This window comes from Oncorhynchus mykiss, chromosome 3 (assembly GCF_013265735.2).
Source record: "Oncorhynchus mykiss isolate Arlee chromosome 3, USDA_OmykA_1.1, whole genome shotgun sequence".
Lineage (NCBI taxonomy): Eukaryota > Metazoa > Chordata > Actinopteri > Salmoniformes > Salmonidae > Oncorhynchus > Oncorhynchus mykiss.
The window spans coordinates 65,852,373-65,871,158 of NC_048567.1; the positions used below are offsets into that span (position 1 = coordinate 65,852,373).

Sequence of the window (18,786 nt, forward strand, 5' to 3'; positions counted from 1 at the left end):
GACTACTCCTTCTTCAGGAGCACATCAGTCCAACAGATCCTTCCAACATAATGGAAATGCTTTCCAGGAACAAAGACAAGGTGAATAGTTGTTTTACTAATGTGTTTTGCTATGCTGTATTATTGCCAGTCCTTTCTGGCCATTTGTAAATGCAGTGATGTGACCGGTATGTCTGTAGTGGGTGCATCTCAATAACTTTAAGTGGCTTTGTTTCTTCTACTGGACAGGTGGAGGTCGAAGCGACAGTTTAAAATGCCATAGTGCCTCCACCTGTCCTTTCAGATCAGTGCAGATGAAGAGTGGAAGCCATTTTAGACCATTGAGATGCAGCCTGTGTGTCTGAAGGTCCTAAGCTGGAAACCGTCTGACATAAGGATTCTCCTCAGGTCAGATAGCTGTTAGGTGGTCAGGCCCTGCTCTCTGTCTATCCATCCTGGCCTGTCAGCCTGTCACTAAAACTGATGAGGGGTGGATGAGAGCAGGAGAGTCCGCCATCCCGATCTGGACAGAGGCTGAACAAAATCATTGTAGGAAACATTACTGAACTGCTAAAATCACTAATCTGAACAGAAACGAACATCTACATTGGGACTCTCTGCACTGACATTGTATGACTCAAATAGTATAATCACTTGTCTTCCATCGACACCAGTTGTCATGACATCGGTCATGTCATGATTACTTAATCTAGGCTTTGAACAACAGGGGTGGTTGAGTGTAGTGGTGCCAAGCAGACATCCGTCAGAAAGTGGGAGGAAGAGAGGGGGCAGTGTGACATGCCGTGGTTTTATAGGCAGAGGCTGCATGCCAGGGCTGTGAAATACCTGTTCCCTGTAACTGTAGGTCTTCCTACTAAGATAACATGGAGAGCAGGGCAAAAAGACTGGGGCAAAAAGGTCCCAGAACTCAACGTCATCAGACAATACACTAAACGTGTAGAGATGATGTGTGCAGGAGTTCTCTTATAAAGAATTGAACTGTGGAACTCTAATTCCCTGGCGGCACCACGAGACAGAACACAAGTGTGCTCATCTGTTGGGACTGGAATTATTACACCAACCAGTGATGTCTGCCGAGCATCAGATCAAAGTTTTGGTGTTGAACATCTGAAATAGGATGAATCTGTGAAATCAATGAAACCTTATTGTTAAGCTTTAGCTGTTGAATTGATGTTTTGTTAACCAAGGCTGCCCCCTCAGGACAGGAGCTGAAAGAGAAGACGACTTCACCTTCTATAAAGAGGTACAGTAAAAAAGGTGCTGAACACCACAAGCTAACACCTGCATGTAAACCTCATTAGTTAAGGGAACAGAATGAACAACAGGTAACAAACATCACCAATACACCGTTTTAGTTATTCTGTTCACTTTTCATAAGATCTTTATTGAATTTGTGTCTCATTTAAACATATTTACATGTCTTTATTTGTTCAGTAAAAATACAAATACAGAACACTTTTTTTCCTTCAAAATCAACATTCTCACGGCGACTGACAGCGCCAAAGGCCTGGGCTTCCTCCCCAGACAGAAAGCAGTAATGTCAGAGAGTAAGGTGGGGGCAGGGGGGCGAACAGTGATACATATACTTCATAACGTTCTACACCAGTAGGCTGCTGCTACTGCCTCCACCACGAGAAGGAGACACTGAGCTGGGGACAGGGGGAGGGATAGCTGGGGAGAAAGAGACAAATAGAAAATTCTAGGGATATGAAGGAGTAGAAAGGGTGTGACAGAGTAAAAAGAGGCAGAGGAAAAAGGAATGGTGAGATGGAGGGACAGGTGGTACTCAGTTAACACATGAGAAATGAGTGACAGTAACCAACCAATTAGCTAAACAGAGACACACATTGTATGGCTTTATTGATTGGCAAGGTGAGTGGTTCTGTAATCAGCCCATCATCATCGTGTCTCTGCTAGAGGGACAGCAGGGTGGCTTATAGAAAAGGAACTAGTTTATGAATCTTTTTGTAAAAAAATGATAATGAAAAAGCACAGTATTGGTGAAAGGCATCACATAGTAACACTTGATAAGGCTTTAAATAAATGTATAGGTCCAACAAAAATGTTTTTTCTTTCAGGGTACCCTTCTATTTCCTAGTGTTACCGTCAGCCCCCTAAACCATTCCCCTCCACACACCAATCACAGATTCATCACTGAACACAGCAGACTTCCTTGTGTTCCATCTGCTGTTGCAGAAACCACATTCACACAAAACACAATAGATCCATTTAGAACACACAAGTCCATAGAGAATGAATGGCATAACATTCAACATTCTCATTGCACAGGTGACTGAGGCCAAGTCCTAATTTGCGAGTGGTGATTAGGATAAGAAGAAGAAACAATTTGGGTAGAATCCTATCAGCAGTGTGAGGAGTTGTTCCTGAAGAGTAACAACTCCAGGCCCAACCCATCAGTGGCAGTGCAACACTCTGGGTCCATGTCAAAGACACAGGGATTATAAATGGAGGGCTTTGTGTCTTCAGCTCCAACAGTGGTGTAACTATTTTCCCTCTTAGTAATACAAACAACAAAGTGCATAACAATTTATCTATAGGGGCCATTTAAAATCAGCAGACAGAAAACACTACCAAAACAAGCCTTGTCCCAATCTGCCTGTGGAGTGGTAGTGATTTATGGAAAAGACAGGAACGGAAGTTTACCAGGCTAGAAAGGCGTGATTGGAGAAGTGAAGAATGACAAGAAAAAGAAGATGGAGGGAGTTGGAATGGTGTGGTAAGACGAGGTAGAGATGCAGCATCGGTTGAATAGCAGCAACAACATGAGGCCAGGCTAAGTTACGTCACCTGCTAATCATAAGAGATGGAAGGAGAGGGCGATACAGAGGGAGAGAGAGTGTGTGTGACAGAAACAGCAGAATGTAGCATAGAGAATGCTATTGAAAATAGTTCCATATCCCCGGTCCACTTTTCAAAGGTTCCAGAAGGGTAGACATGAAGCCGTTGCTCCCATCCACAAAGTGACACTGATACAGTTCCAGGTCAAAGTTCAGAGTAAGACAGTGAACAGGAAATGGCAGAAGGACTAGGACGGTCGCAGTCTGTCGTGTCCCCGCCAATCAGCATCCAGGACACAAAATGACAAAAGAAAACAAACCCTATAGATCCCATAGTCTTCAGTTTGACTGTCAGTCTGTCGGTCTGTCTGAAACATACACATCCCTTCAGAGGAAGGTCCATCTGTCTGTTTGTTCTGACACTGTCTTGCTCCTGTGTGCGTCCATTAAAAGACAGTTTGGCCAAAACAAATCAAGCTTCCTGATTGTGGCTCTGTGTTTCAACAAAAAAGTAACAACGAATAGGAGGACTTCCCAGCCAATCACAAAAGTCGAACGCACCCTCCGTCCTGACGATAAGCAGAGGGAGCTATAGAAAGAGTACGAGCCAGAGAATGAAAGGAGAGCGAGTGAGAAAGGCTATTGTTTCAGTGCCTTCACTCTGCAGTGGTCTGAGCGCTCTCCTTCTGCAGTCTGTAGCAGTGAGAGGGAGAGATGGAGGCAGGCAGGGCCACTGGTCTCTACCGCTGGGCCTGGCTCCCTGGGAGGGTGAGGTTGGCCAGGTGCAGTACCGGCAGGGGGTGGGCCTCCGTGTTGAACACCCAGCTCTCCAAAGGCATCAGGTCATCACTGGAGAACAACAGGTACAGATACCTGGAGAAGAGAGAAGGGGGGAAAGAGAAGGGAGAGCAGACAATATTCAGCTGCTATATTCTGTTCATTAGTGCTGTAGTAGTATTTGTGAACAAAAACAAGCAGAGCGACCAGCAGGGGGGAGCAGAGCACATAGTTCCAGTGCATTCTGGGGGCTGCCAGGACATCCCCATTTCATACCAACTGGATGTGAATGAACAGAACACAGAGGAGCAGTAAAGGAGCAGCAAATGGAGGAAGACTTACTTGAGCGTCTCGGCCAGGAAGAAGCTCTGCTGGACATCGTCGTAGGTTGGGTTGGACGAGTAAACGTCCTTGACCCCAGAGAACCCACCGCTGACCCTGCAGTACTTATCAATGGCCTGGAGGGGGAGACCGAGAGCAGCACTTAATTACCACACATTTACATCAGTCACTTACATTGCAGTCACTTACATTGCAGTCACTTACATTGCAGTCACTTACATTGCAGTCACTTACATTGCAGTCACTTACATTGCAGTCAGGAGATGGGTACTCTTATCCATTAAAACAGTGTTTAAGGGTTGGAGGAGACATTCTATCCATCACCACTCTAGTCTAAACTGGGTATGTGATGAATAACATTTGATTTCAAATCGCTTTGTTTTAATTGAGATTTTAAGGGAATGCCTCCGTCTGTGACCTCAGTCAACGTGCTAGAGCTGTGATTTTACAATGCACAGAGTATTTATTTTCTGAAGTGTCCAGACAGAGTTAATCAGTTGTCTTTTTAAAAATATCTTTGTCCCTCTGCACCGCATCAGGTGTAATTCAAGGGAGGGTAAATATGGTGGATCTGTTAACTGACACAGTAAGATGACTTTGTGTCTCTGCCTCGGTACTTGTCTGGTCTTCTCTCTTAATGCCCCTCTATTAGTCAGTAGCAGTCAGTAGAATCTCTCTGAAGGAGATGAACTATTTTCAATGTTTCATGGACCACCGTATCCAATGTGTTTGTGCGCGTTTGTCCTTCTGCACACACACACACACACCCCTAGACTGCCTCTGTACTCCAGGCCTGGGCACAACCACATATGCACATCACATCTACCCAGCCACATGCACACCTGAACTAGAATCCAGTCCTAATACCATCTGGGTTAATAAAGTGTGTGAGTCTGTTTCTCTTTCTACCTGGAGGAGAAGGGTGTGTGTGTGTGTGTGTACAGCTGCTCTCTACTGGGCTCATTTCACAGGGCCATGCACTACAACAGCTGGGCCAACAAACCTCAACACACATGACTCGCACACGCTTAGACGAAGTAGGATGAAGTTGCCCCTAGACAATGATCTTAGATGTTCTCACTAATGGTCAAGCTTAGGACTTAGGAAGGTAAGCTGCCTACTACACAGAGCCTCAGGTAAAATAGTAGTGTGTGTGACATCAAACAGGAGCTGATGTGATGGTGTAGGAGCACTAGACAGGTAGGGAGATCAAACTGTATAGAACTGTCAGGTGATTTTCACAAGGGGAGAAAAAAACGAGACGGGGGCAGAAAGAGGTAGAGAGAGGGAAGCAGGGAGGGGTAAGAGAGGGGAGAGGAAAGAACATGTACGACAGAGGAAGAGAGGAAAGAAGAGAGCGTAAGAGGAAAGGAGAGGAAAGGAGAGAGCATGTAAGAGAGGAAGAGAGGAAAGGAGAGAGCGTAAGAGGGGAGGAGAGGAAAGGAGAGAGCGTAAGAGGGGAGGAAAGGAGAGAGTAAGAGGGGAGGAGAGGAAAGGAGAGAGTAAGAGGGGAGGAGAGGAAAGGAAAGAGTAAGAGGGGAAGAGAGGAAAGGAGAGAGAAAGAGGAAGAGGGGAAAGGAGAGCGTAAGAGGGGGGAGAGGAAAGTAGAGAGAAAGAGGGGAAGAGAGGACAGGAGAGAGAAAGAGGAAGAGAGGAAAGGAGAGCGTAAGAGGGGGGAGAGGAAAGTAGAGAGAAAGAGGGGAAGAGAGGACAGGAGAGAGAAAGAGGGGAAGAGAGGAGAGGAAAGGAGCGAGCGTAAGAGAGGAGAGGAAAGGAGAGAGATGTGCATGGTGCACAGGAGCAGTCGAGGTTAGAACAAAGAAGAGAACTCCCTCATCTCCACTCAGTCACTCAGGATGAGGGAGGCTGCATTCAGACCCACATCAGCTCAAGAGCACCAACACAAACACACAGGAACAGATCGAGAGAGGGGAAACAGGAGAGGAGATAAGTGAGGAGGGGGGAGAGGGAGAGGAGAATAGAGCGACAGGTGAATGGTGGCGAGAAGGAGAGGAGTGATTGAGAAAGGAAGTGAAAAATGAGAGCAGAGTGATTGAGTGGTTGACGAGGATGGAGAGAAAGCAGAGGTAGAAGAGTGTTTCACTTTGACCTTTGAAAATAAAAGAAAGAGGACTATAACTGGAGAGAAAAAATGAGAAAATTGAGTTCTCTGTTCTCAAGTAGCATTAGTAGTCTGTTGTGTGTTGATACTCTGATCCGCTCTCTTTTTTAAGTTACAAAGGGTCCATGCACTTATCCAATTCTTTCAGACGTACACTGGTGCAGAGAAGGTACTGCTAGGGGTCAGGAGGTGATAGGGGATTGGGCATGATGGATAAGTAAAAGCATAAGGGCAATATCATAGTAGTAATAGTTTGGAGTGATTTTCCAGTGGCTCACCTGTGCTGCTTCCCAGCCCCACTGCCTGTACTTGGGGTCGTGGGTGAACCTCCACATGTACCAGTAGGTCTCGATGACCTCTGGCCTCAGGATGTAGTACTTCTCATTCTGACGTACTGCCACTGCCTCCAGACCACTGTCAAACTTAAAGGCCTCTGGACCCAGCTTCAACACTACAGAGAGAGGGAGGGAGAGATATTCAATAACCATTTATTTTCCTGGTTTAGCATAAGAACACAACATACTTCCTGCCAATTAAACATTTAGAGTAATAGGAGCAGATTACAGTGATCAAGTAGTAGCCAGGAGACTTATGACAGATTTGTTCTGCACGCCTTGTCACTGTGGATGGGAACCAGAGACCACTGGATTCAGGTTGCAAAGGGTCGGAAACTTTCCGGTAAATTTAGGGAATTTTGCTTAAATTCATTAAAAAAAGTTAGCTTATAACAGTTAACCTTTTTTATGGGATACACTTAAGGCAATTCTATTTCAATTCATATTTTGGTTAAACTATCCCCAATTCAATGGAATTGCAACCCTTTCATCACATGTACAGCTGATTCTGAAGATCTTGCACTCTAATGAGATGCTATTGATCCCACACTACTACACTGTCTGAGCCAAAGACTACATGCTTTCTGGTAAGTTGTGATAACAATACTGGGTGGGGTGAATGTATTTTATATGACATACATGATTTTGTGTTAACTAGTAAATACAAGCCTACAGTAATGTGTTTAAATCATTTCTAACTTCTTAACAATTTCAGTTTTTGCTACCATGTGGGTTTCAGCTTGCTTGATCCTGCTAATTGAGGAGTGTTAATTCACCTTTCCATACATGTTTCATTTTAAAACATGTAACTTACAAAGGAGCTGTTTAATCTATCTGTACATGGAATTGTATTTATTTATTCACTAATTGTTTTCCTAATCTTCACAGGAAAAACCCACGAGCACTATCTGATGTGTGGAGACATTTCACTGCACCTAATGTAGAAGGAAAAGCTGTGTACATTTGCAAATACTGTACCAAATCATATGTGAAGAATGCAACAAAGATGCAGAATCATCTGGCCAAGTGCATAAAGTTCCCTCAGCTATCACAACAAGCAACCTCTGACAAAAGTCCCATTACTTTTATTCGAGGTGAAAATGTTGAATCTGACAAATTATCGATAGATGGTCCTCCTGGAATCTGAAGTTTTTTTTAAACTCAATGGAGGAACGTAGTCAGAGAAATGCTGATTAATGTGTATGCAACTGGTTCACCTCTGATGCTCACAGGCAGTGTGTATTGGAAGAGATTCTGAATGTTCTTCGCTCAGCATACACCCCCTCCAACCAGACATGCTTCATCTACTAAATTGCTGGATGCAGAGTTCAACAGAGTTCAAGTGAAGGTCAGCAAATAATAGAGAAAACAGACTGTATTGCAATCATCTCTGATGGGTGGTCGAATGTTGTTGGGCAAAGAATAATTAACTCCATTATACATTGCTCAAAAAAACAAAGGGAACACTTAAACAACACAATGTAAATCCAAGTCAATCACACTTCTGTGAAATCAAACTGTCCACTTAGGAAGCAACACTGATTGACAATAAATTTCACATGCTGTTGTGCAAATGGAATAGACAACAGGTGGAAATTCTAGGCAATTAGCAAGACACCCCCAATAAAGGAGTGGTTCTGCAGGTGGTGACCACAGACCACTTCTCAGTTCCTATGCTTCCTGGCTGATGTTTTGGTCACTTTTGAATGCTGGCGGTGCTTTCACTCTAGTGGTAGCATGAGACGGAGTCTACAACAAGTGGCTCAGGTAGTGCAGCTCATCCAGGATGGCACATCAATGCGAGCTGTGGTAAGAAGGTTTGCTGTGTCTGTCAGCGTAGTGTCCAGAGCATGGAGGCCCTACCAGGAGACAGGCCAGTACATCAGGAGACGTGGAGGAGGCCTTAGGAGGGCAACAACCCAGCAGCAGGACCGCTACCTCCGCCCTTTGTGGAAGGAGGAGCAGGAAGAGCACTGCCAGAGCCCTGCAAAATGACCTCCAGCAGGCCACAAATGTGCATGTGTCTGCTCAAACGGTCAGAAACAGACTCCATGAGGGTGGTTTGAGGGCCCGACGTCCACAGGTGGGGGTTGTGCTAACAGCCCAACACCGTGCAGGACGTTTGGCATTTGCCAGAGAACACCAAGATTGACAAATTCGCCACTGGCGCCCTGTGCTCTTCACAGATGAAAGCAGGTTCACACTGAGCACGTGACAGACGTGACAGTCTGGAGATGCCGTGGAGAACATTCTGCTGCCTGCAACATCCTCCAGCATGACCGGTTTGGCGGTGGGTCAGTCATGGTGTGGGGTGGCATTTCTTTGGGGGGCCATGTGCTCGCCAGAGGTAGCCTGACTGCCATTAGGTACCGAGATGAGATCCTCAGAGCCCTTGTGAGACCATATGCTGGTGCGGTTGGCACTGGGTTCCTCCTAATGCAAGACAATGCTAGACCTCATGTGGCTGGAGTGTGTCAGCAATTCCTGCAAGAGGAAGGCATTGATGCTATGGACTGGCCCGCCCGTTCCCCAGACCTGAATCCAAGTGAGCACATCTGGGACATCATGTCTCGCTCCATCCACCAACGCCATGTTGCACCACAGACTGTCCAGGAGTTGGCGGATGCTTTAGTCCAGGTCTGGGAGGAGATCCCTCAGGAGACCATCCACCACCTCATCAGGAGCATTCCCAGGCGTTGTAGGGAGGTCATACAGGCACGTGGAGGCCACACACACTACTGAGCCTCATTTTGACTTGTTTTAAGGACATTACATCAAAGTTGGATCAGCCTGTAGTGTGGTTTAATTTTGAGTGTGACTCCAAATCCAGACCTCCATGGGCTGATACATTTGATTTCCATTGATAATTTTTGTGTGATTTTGTTGTCAGCACATTCAACTATGTAAAGAAAAAAGTATTTAATAAGAATATTTCATTCATTCAGATCTAGGATGTGTTATGTTCCCTTTATTTTTTTGAGCAGTGTATATCCTTTGTTGGCAATGAGGTGAAACGTTTTCTGTAAGTCTTCACAAGGTTTTCACACACTGTTGCTGGTATTTTGGCCCATTCCTCCATACAGATCTCCTCTAGAGCAGTGATGTTTTGGGGCTGTTGCTGGGCAACACGGACTTTCAACTCCCTCCAAAGATTTTCTATGGGGTTGAGATCTGGAGACTGGCTAGGCAACTCCAGGACCTCTAAATGCTTCTTACGAAGCCACTCCTTCGTTGCCCGGGCGGTGTGTTTGGGATCATTGTCATGCTGAAAGACCCAGCCACGTTTCATCTTCAATGCCCTTGCTGATGGAAGGAGGTTTTCACTCAAAATCTCACAATACATGGCCCCATTCATTCTTTCCTTTACACGGATCAGTCGTCCAGGTCCCTTTGCAAAAAAACTGCCCCAAAGCATGATGTTTCCACCCCCATGCTTCACAGTAGGTATGGTGTTCTTTGGATGCAACTCAGCATTCTTTGTCCGCCAAACACGACGAGTTGAGTTTTTACCAAAAAGTTATATTTTGGTTTCATCTGACCAGATGACATTCTCCCAATCTTCTTCTGGATCATCCAAATGCTCTCTAGCAAACTTCAGACGGGCCTGGACATGTACTGGCTTAAGCAGGGGGACACGTCTGGCACCGCAGGATTTGAGTCCCTGGCGGCTTAGTATGTTACTGATGGTAGGCTTTGTTACTTTGGTCCCAGCTCTCTGCAGGTCATTCACTAGGTCCTGGTGTCCTTTGACAGCTCTTTGGTCTTGGCCGTAGTGGAGTTTGGAGTGTGACTGTTTGAGGTTGTGGACAGGTGTCTTTTATACTTATAACAATTCAAACAAGTGCCATTAATACAGGTAACGAGTGGAGGACAGAGGAGCCTCTTAAAGAAGAAGTTACAGATCTGTGAGAGCCATCCTGTCGACTCTGCTTGCCCACCTCACTGTTGCTCCAAGCAGTTCTGAAATGCAACAAAAAGTGTGAAGACTTCTGCCTGAAGCCCATACATGCCACAGCGTACGTTGGACCCCAAGTATGCTGGCAAGAGCATCCTGTCTGGTGAAGAGATCAACAAAGCTATGGTATCATCACTACCGTGTCTCGCCACCTTGGCCTGGATGAGAGCGAGGTTCTTGGCAGTCTGGCGAAGTACACTTCCAAGCAAGGACTTTGGGATGGAGATACAATATGACAGTCATGCCAACATATCTCATCAGCCACCTGGTGGAAGGGACTTTGTGGATCTGAGAATCTTTCCCCTGTTGCCTACATCATCCTCCAAATCCCACCAACATCAGCCGCCTCAGAGCACAGCTGGTCCTTGTTTGGGAACACACACATACCAAAGCACAACAGGTTGACCAGAACAAGGGTTGAAACATTGGTGGCCATTCGGGCAAATTTGAGGCTTTTTGAGCCTGACAACGAGCCATCCTCAACAAGGTTGGAAAGTGACTGAAGACTGATGTTCAAGAGGTGGACATTGAGGAGGTCCAGGGAGAAGACATAGGGAATCATTCAATATTCCCTTTCTTTTGTTGTTCAGTAAAATCATCCCATGTGAAGAGTCAACTCATTTAATTAAAGTTATTCGAAACTAATTAATTAATTCATTTCTATTGGAAGGATTTAATAATTTGAAATTATGTCTACTTATGATAAGGTAAAAGGTTTATGTTTGTCTCCATTTGATATGGTAAATATACCCAATGCAAAAAAACATCTACATTTAAGTGGTATTAATATTCCCATTAATTCCCACGGAAAATTTCCACCTCTGAATATTCCCCAAAATGTGCAACCCTACGCTGGATGAAACTACGAAATATCATCAGTCAAACCTTACTTCCAGGAAGTTCAGCCAGTTCCAATGGTAACCTCACTTAAAAAAACAACACATTATCCTAAGCTCACACTAAATCGGACTCAACATCAGGGAACAACTCAAATACATAGTACGAAGACCACCCCAAGTTACCATTTATACCTAAACTATGTTTAGATGTGTCTCACCGGTGCGGTCGTAGGACTCGTGGCAGGTGTGTGCGATCTCAGCCCCCAGCTGTAGGTAGTGTCCAGCCTTGTCGTCAGGCGAGCCGTCGGCCCCCAGAGCGAACATCCCACCGGCAAAGCACGTCAGGTGACCCATCTTCCTCTCCAGGTGGCCGTTCTTCCACTCTCCGATGAACGTCAGGCCGCCGTTGGACTTACGGATCAGGTGACGCTCGATGGCCTGGAGGGGGGTGGGGAAAGGGTGTGGGTGGTGATAGGAGAGCAAGGTGCGTGTTTAGGGAGGAGGGTGTGTGGGTGGTGATGGTAGAAGGGGTAGGTGTGTGTATGAAGCAGAGAGAGATAAAGGACAGGTACTTTTTTGTTCCTGTGCCAGGGACTATGTTGTCTAAGTGTCCTCAGCTCCAGTCCTTGAGAGCAGCAGCAGAATCTGCTGTTGTCTCCCTGACAGCAACTGTACCTGATCAATCAACATCAATAACTGGCCATAAAGTCCAGGCATCTGCTTACTGTTAACTAAATCACAATTGAATAAAAGGCAAACATGGAACTCAGTTGACCCTGCAGTTAACTTCTCTGGGAATAGTGGGACGCTAGCGTCCTACCTCGACAACAGCCAGTGAAATTGCAGGGCGCCAAATTCAAACAGAAATCTCAATTAAAATTCCTCAAACATTTTACACCATTTTAAAAAGATACACTTTTTTTTAATCCAAACACAGTGTCTGATTTCAAAAAGGCTTTACCGCGAAAGCACACCATGCGATTATGTTAGGACAGCGCCTAGGCACAAAAAAAAAAACACAGACATTTTCAAGCCAAGGAGAGGACTCACAAAAGTCAGAAATAGCAATTAAATTAATCACTTACCTTTGATGATCTTCATCTGGTGGCACTCCCAGGACTCCATGTTACACAATAAATGTTTGTTTTGTTCAATAAAGTCCCTCTTTGTCCAAATACCTCAGTTTTGTTTGCGCGTTTAGTTCAGTAATCCAAAGGCACAAAGCGCGCTCACAACATCCAGACAAAAGTCAAAAAAGTTCCATTAAAGTTCGTAGAAACATGTCAAACGATGTTTAGAATCAATCCTTATATCATAAATATTCAATAATATTTCAACCGGACAATACCGTTTTCATGAGAAAGGAAAAAACGAACGGCGCGCTCACGGCCACACGCGATAAACAACTCAGCTTTCAGCAGAGCCACTTACTCTGAGTGGTCTTATTCTCTCCCCTTTCACAATAGAAGCCTGAAACAACTTCTAAAGACTGTTGACATCGACTGGAAGCCTTAGAAAGTGCAATCTGACCCCACAGACACTGGATAGGCATTCACTTAAAACTTTAGAATTCCCACTTCCTGGTTGGATTTTTCTCAGGTTTTCACCTGCCATATGAGTTTTGGTATACTCACAGACATTATTTTAACAGTTTTGGAAACTTTAGAGTGTTTTCTATCCAAACCTACCAATTGTATGCACATCCTATCTTCTGGGCCTGAGTAACAGGCAGTTTACTCTGGGCACGCTTTTCATCCAAACTTCCCAATGCTGCCCCCTCTCCCAATGAAGTTAAAGGACTTTGAGGAGTTGAGGAACAATCCTAACTATCTGGCCTGAAGGATATAGAGAAAGGTAGTTGCTATTTCAGGGTAGGCTAGATGGAGTTGAAACACAGCTGTGTGTTTGCCAATCAAAGCCATCTCTATGGAGACCAGGTAAGGGAAGCCAGTCTCCATGGAGACCAGATCGAGGTGTGGTGCGTACCTCGATAGCGTCGTCGTAGGTCTTGCGTGCCTCTGTGTCGGTCTTGTCTGACATGAGCCAGGCCTTCAGCAGGTACTCATAGAAACTGTCCCCCAGACCTCCAACTGATGTATGGTCTACAGGGGGAGGGGTGGAGAGAGAGAAGAACAAGAAGAGAGGGAGGAAGGGGAGAAAGATAAGTGTTTGGGGAAAGGGACAAAGCAAGGGAGAGCGAGAGAGAAAGAAGAAGAGATGGAGGTAGTCAGAGGAACAAAAAGATAATTAATTATTCATTGGATGATGTTTTCTTCAAAACTCCAACCAGAGTCAACACTATTCTTCAGTAGGGGTTTTAAGTTACAGCAACAAAACAGCTATGGAGATTATTTGCCCGTTTTACAGTATGATGGCAGAGACTAGATGATTTGGGTTGTTTACTTTCTTCCTGATGTACTACTTAAAGACCCCCGTGTCGTAGTAAAAATTGATTCAGACTTTCTAGCTGGCCTAAAAAAGGACACATTACAGTGAGCAGGAGAATGTGCCAAATCTCACTCAGCAAGAGGACACAGATGGGTAGGCACACACACCCACGCATATACACACACGCGCATATACACCCCCCCCCCCCACATGCATGCATGCACCCACACACACAGTCTCTCTCTCTCAATCTGTCACAGACTACCCCGAGCCATGATTCTGCAGTATTAAACAATGTGGTAGTTTAAGTAGCAGAGCCAAGACACTCAAAGAGTACAGTGTTCTCCATGAGGCCCAACTCTGTTAACCTCTTGAAACTATGGGGCACTATTTTTAATTTTGGAAAAATAACGTTCCCAAAGTAAACCGCCTATTTCTCAGGACCAGATGCTAGAATATGCATATAATTGACAGATTAGGATAGAAAACACTCTAAAGTTTCCAAAACTGTAAAAATGTGGTCTGTGAGAATAACAGAACTGATATTGCAGGCAGAATCCTGAGAAAAATCCAATCAGGAAGTGACTCTTATTTTGAAACCCCTGTCTTTCTATGCATCCCTGTTGCCCATTGAAAGGGATATCAACCAGATTCCTTATTCTGTGGCTTCCTCAAGCTTCAGTTGTTAGCCAGGAGGGACTTAAGAAAATTCAACCCAAAAATGATCAATTTGTTTCATTAGTCCATTGTTGACATAGTCCCAAAATGTTTTTCTTGTCAGTATTCAAGTTAAGACATGTAACTTTCACAACAAATACAAATCCTCCCCGTATGATGGAAAATGCAGCATCTCACCATACAGGGACGATTTCTGTATTTTGAAAGATACATAATAACTTGAAAACTTGAATGCTGACAAGCAAAACATTTGGGACTATGTCAACAATGGACTAATAAAGGAAAATTCCACAAAAAGTACATTTTGGTATTTGTTTCAAGTCCCTCCCCGCTGGCTAACAACTGAAGTTAAACAGAGTCAGGCATCATGGGGACAACACAGTACTCTGAGTGTCATGGCTCTGCTACTGGCACTTGCTACCATACCCCATTCAAAGGGACTTCAATCTTTTGTCTTGCCCATTTACCCTCTGAATGGCACAATCCATGTATTAATTGTCCCGAGGCATAAAAATGCTTCTTTAACCTGTCTCCTCCTAGTCATCTACACGGATTTAATTGGATTTAACAAGTGGCATCAATAAGGGAGCATAGCTTTCACGTGATCAGTCTGTCATGGAAAGATTCCTAATATTTTGTATACGCAGTACATACATCTATATACAGTTGAAGTCAGAAGTTTACATACACTTAGGTTGGAGTCATGAAAACTCGTTTTTCAACCACTCCACAAATTTCTTGTTAAACCTCTTGATACTACCCATCCCGGATCCGGGAGCGTAATCATCGCCTGAAACTAATTAGCATAACGCAGCGGACATAAATATCCCTAGAAAATATTCCTATTCATGAAAATCACAAATGAAATATATTGAGACACAGCTTAGCCTTTTGTTAATCACACTGCCATCTCAGATTTTCAAAATATGCTTTACAGCCAACGCTAGACAAGCATTTGTGTAAGTTTATCATAGCCTAGCATAGCATTATGCCCTGCTAGCAGCAGGCAACATTTTCACAAAAATAAGAAAAGCAATCAAATTAAATCATTTACCTTTGAAGAACTTCAAATGTTTTCACTTACGAGACTCCCAGTTAGATAACAAATGTTCCTTTTTTCCAAAAATATTATTTTTGTAGACGAAATAGCTCCGTTTGTTCTTCACGTTCGGCTGAGAAATCGACCGGAAAATGCGGTCACTACAACGGCACACTTTTTTCCAAATTAGCTCCTTAATATCGACAGAAACATGGCAAACATTGTTTAGAATCAATCCTCAAGGTGTTTTTCACAAATCTATTCGATAATATATCCACCGGGACAATTGGTTTCTCATTAGAAGCGATTGGAATAATGGGTACCTCTGTACTTTACGCAAGATTTTTTGCGGGAGCCATCATGTGACCACTTGCTCAATGTAGTCCCTTACGGCTATTCTTCAACATAAATGCGTAAAAATACGTCACAATGCTGTAGACACCTTGGGGAATACGTAGAAAGCGTAAGCTCATTCGTAGGCCATTCACAGCCATATAAGGAGTCATTGGCATGCAGCGCTTTCAAAATATGGGGCACTTCCTGACTGGATTTTTATCTGGGTTTCGCCTGTAACATCAGTTCTGTTGCACTCACAGACAATATCTTTGCAGTTTGGAAACGTTAGAGTGTTTTCTATCCAAAGCTGTCAATTATATGCATAGTCGAGCATCTTGTTGTGACAAAATATCCCGTTTAAAAACGGGAACGTTTTTTTTTATCCAAAAATGAAATACCGCCCCCAGAGTTTCAAGAGGTCTTGACGCTCCCCATCCCTTAAGCGGGATAATTGTCATCAGCAACCGCTGAATAGCATAGCGCCTCTGTCAAATAATTTAACAAAAAATATTTTTATTCATGAAATCACAAGAGCAATATAGGAAAACACAGTTTAGCCTTTTGTTAATTCACCTGTCGTCTCAGATTTTGAAATTATGCTTTACAGCGAAAGCAATCCAAGCGTTTGTGTAAGTTTATCGATCGCATGACAAAACATTAAGTACACTTAGCATCAGGTAGCTTGGTCACAAAAATCAGAAAAGTAATAAAATGAATCGTTTACCTTTGATGATCTTTGGATGTTTTCACTCACGAGACTCCCAGTTACACAACAAAATGTTCCTTTTGTTCCATAAAGATTATTTTTATATCCAAAATACCTCCGTTTGTTTGGCGCATTATGTTCAGAAATCCACAGGAAAGAGCAGTCACGACCATGCAGACAAATTCCAAATAACATCCGTAATGTCCACAGAAACATGTCAAGCGTTTTTTATAATCAATCGTCAGGTTGTTTTTAAAATACATAATCGATAATATATCAACCGCAAATGTCTTTCACAGTAGGAGAGAGAAAAGCAATACCTATCCAAACTGTTGAGTGAGCAAAACTCATGTGACCACTTGACACGATGTTATCGTTCTGGCTCATTTTTCAAAATAAAAAGCCTGAAACTATGTCTGGAGACTTGACACCTTGAGGAAGCGATAGGAAAAGGAATCTGGTTGATATCCCTTTAAATGGAGCAATGGGAGGCTATGGCACATGGAGTTTTCAAAATAGAAGCCACTTCCTGGTTTGATTTTTCTCAGGGTTTCGCCTGCAATATCAGTTCTGTTATACTCACAGACAATATTTTGACAGTTTTGGGAACTTTAGAATGTTTTCTATCCTAATCTGTCAATTATATGCATATTCTAGCATCTGGTCCTGAGAAATAGGCTGTTTACTTTGGGAACGTTATTTTTCCAAACATAAAAATAGTGCCCCCTAGTTTCAAGAGGTTAACCTCTCTGGTACAAGTGGGACGCTAGCTTCCCACCTCAACAAGAGCCAGTGAAATTGCAGAGCGCCAAATTCAAATACAGAAATACTCACTATAAACATTTTGAAAAAATACAAGTGTTTTACATAGGTTTAAAGATTAACTTCTTGTGAATCCAACCACGGTGTCAGATTTCAAAAAGGCTTTACGGCGAAACCATACCGTACGATTATTTGAGAACATCACGCAGCAGACAAATCATTACAAACAGTAACCAGCCAAGTAGAAGAGTTACACAAGACAGAAAGAGATAAAAATTAATCACTTACCTTTGATGATCTTCATATGTTTGCACTCAGAAGACATTAATTTACTCAATAAATGTTTGTTTTGTTTGATAAAGTCTCTTTATATCCAAAAAGCTCAGTTTTGTTCGTGTGTTTTCTTCAGTAATCCACAGACTCAAACGCAGTCACAACAGGCAGACAAAAAATCCAAATTGTATCCGTAAAATTCATAGAAACATGTCAAACGATGTTTATATTAAAGCCTCAGGTTGTTTTTAGCCTAAATAATCAATAATATTTCAACCGGACAAACCTCATCAATATAAAAGGAAACATGAAAGGCACTCTCGGTCGAGCTCATGAAAAAGCTCTGACACTGCAGGGTCCACTCATTCAGACTGCTCTTACTCCCTCATTTTTAAGAATACAAGCCTGAAACAATTTCTAAAGACTGTTGACACCGAGTAGAAGGCATAGGAACTGCAATTTAAGTCCTAAATCAATGGATACTGTAATGGCATTGAATAGAAAACTACAAAACCAAAAGAAAAACTACTTCCTGAATGGATTTTTCAGGTTTGCGCCTGCCAAATCAGTTTTGTTATACTCACAGACACTATTTTAACGGTTTTGGAAACTTTAGAGTGTTTCCTATCCAAATCCTATCCATCTCCTGGGCCTGAGTAGCAGGCAGTTTAATTTGGGCACGCTTTTCATCCAAAATTCCAAATGCTGCCCCCTACCCTAGAGAAGTTAAATTATAGTTTTGGCAAGTCAGTTAGGACATCTACTTTGTGCATGACACAAATAATTTTTCCAACAATTGTTTATAGACAGATGATTTCACTTATAATTCATTGTATCAGAAGTTTACATACACTAAGGTGACTGTGCCTTTAAACAGCTTGGGAAATTCTGTAAAATTATGTCATGGCTTTAGAAGCTTCTGATAGGCTAATTGACATCATTTGAGTCAATTGGAGGTGTACCTGTGGATGTATTTCAAGGCCTACCTTCAAACTCAGTGCCTCTTTGCTTGACATGGGAAAATCAAAATAAATCAGCCAAGACCTCAGAGAAAAAATTGTAGACCTCCACAAGTCTGGTTCATCCTTGGGAGAAATGTCCAAATGCCTGAAGGTACCATGTTCATCTGTACAAACAATAGTACACAAGTATAAACACCGAGGGACCACGCAGCCGTCATACCGCTCAGGAAGGAGAGGCGTTCTGTCTCCTAGAGATGAACGGACTTGGTGCGAAAAGTGTAAATCAATCCCAGAACAAAAGCAAAGGACATTGTGAAGATGCTGGAGGAAACAGCTACAAAAGTATCTATGTCCACAGTAAAATGAGTCCTATATCGACATAACCTGAAAGGCCACTCCCAAACCGCCATAAAAAAGCCAGACAACGGTTTGCAACTGCACATGGGGACAAAGACTGTACTTTTTGGAGAAATTT

General features: G+C 43.4%; 1 protein-coding gene across 5 annotated transcripts in view; it reads right to left on the minus strand.

The window, feature by feature from the left end:
- Positions 1–1,348: 1,348 nt before the first annotated feature.
- Positions 1,349–18,786, minus strand: part of LOC110520419 (mannosyl-oligosaccharide 1,2-alpha-mannosidase IB) — a 109,993-nt gene continuing 92,555 nt past the window's right edge. For all 5 annotated transcript variants that reach the window (XM_021597732.2, XM_021597729.2, XM_036974965.1 and 2 more), the window contains exons 11-15: positions 13,154–13,269; positions 11,386–11,605; positions 6,317–6,489; positions 3,917–4,032; positions 1,349–3,670 (exon numbers count right to left, since the gene is read on the minus strand). In XM_021597732.2, the coding sequence (XP_021453407.2) occupies positions 3,538–3,670; positions 3,917–4,032; positions 6,317–6,489; positions 11,386–11,605; positions 13,154–13,269 (758 nt within the window). In that variant the 3' untranslated portion in view covers positions 1,349–3,537. The remainder of the gene's footprint in view (positions 3,671–3,916; positions 4,033–6,316; positions 6,490–11,385; positions 11,606–13,153; positions 13,270–18,786) is intronic.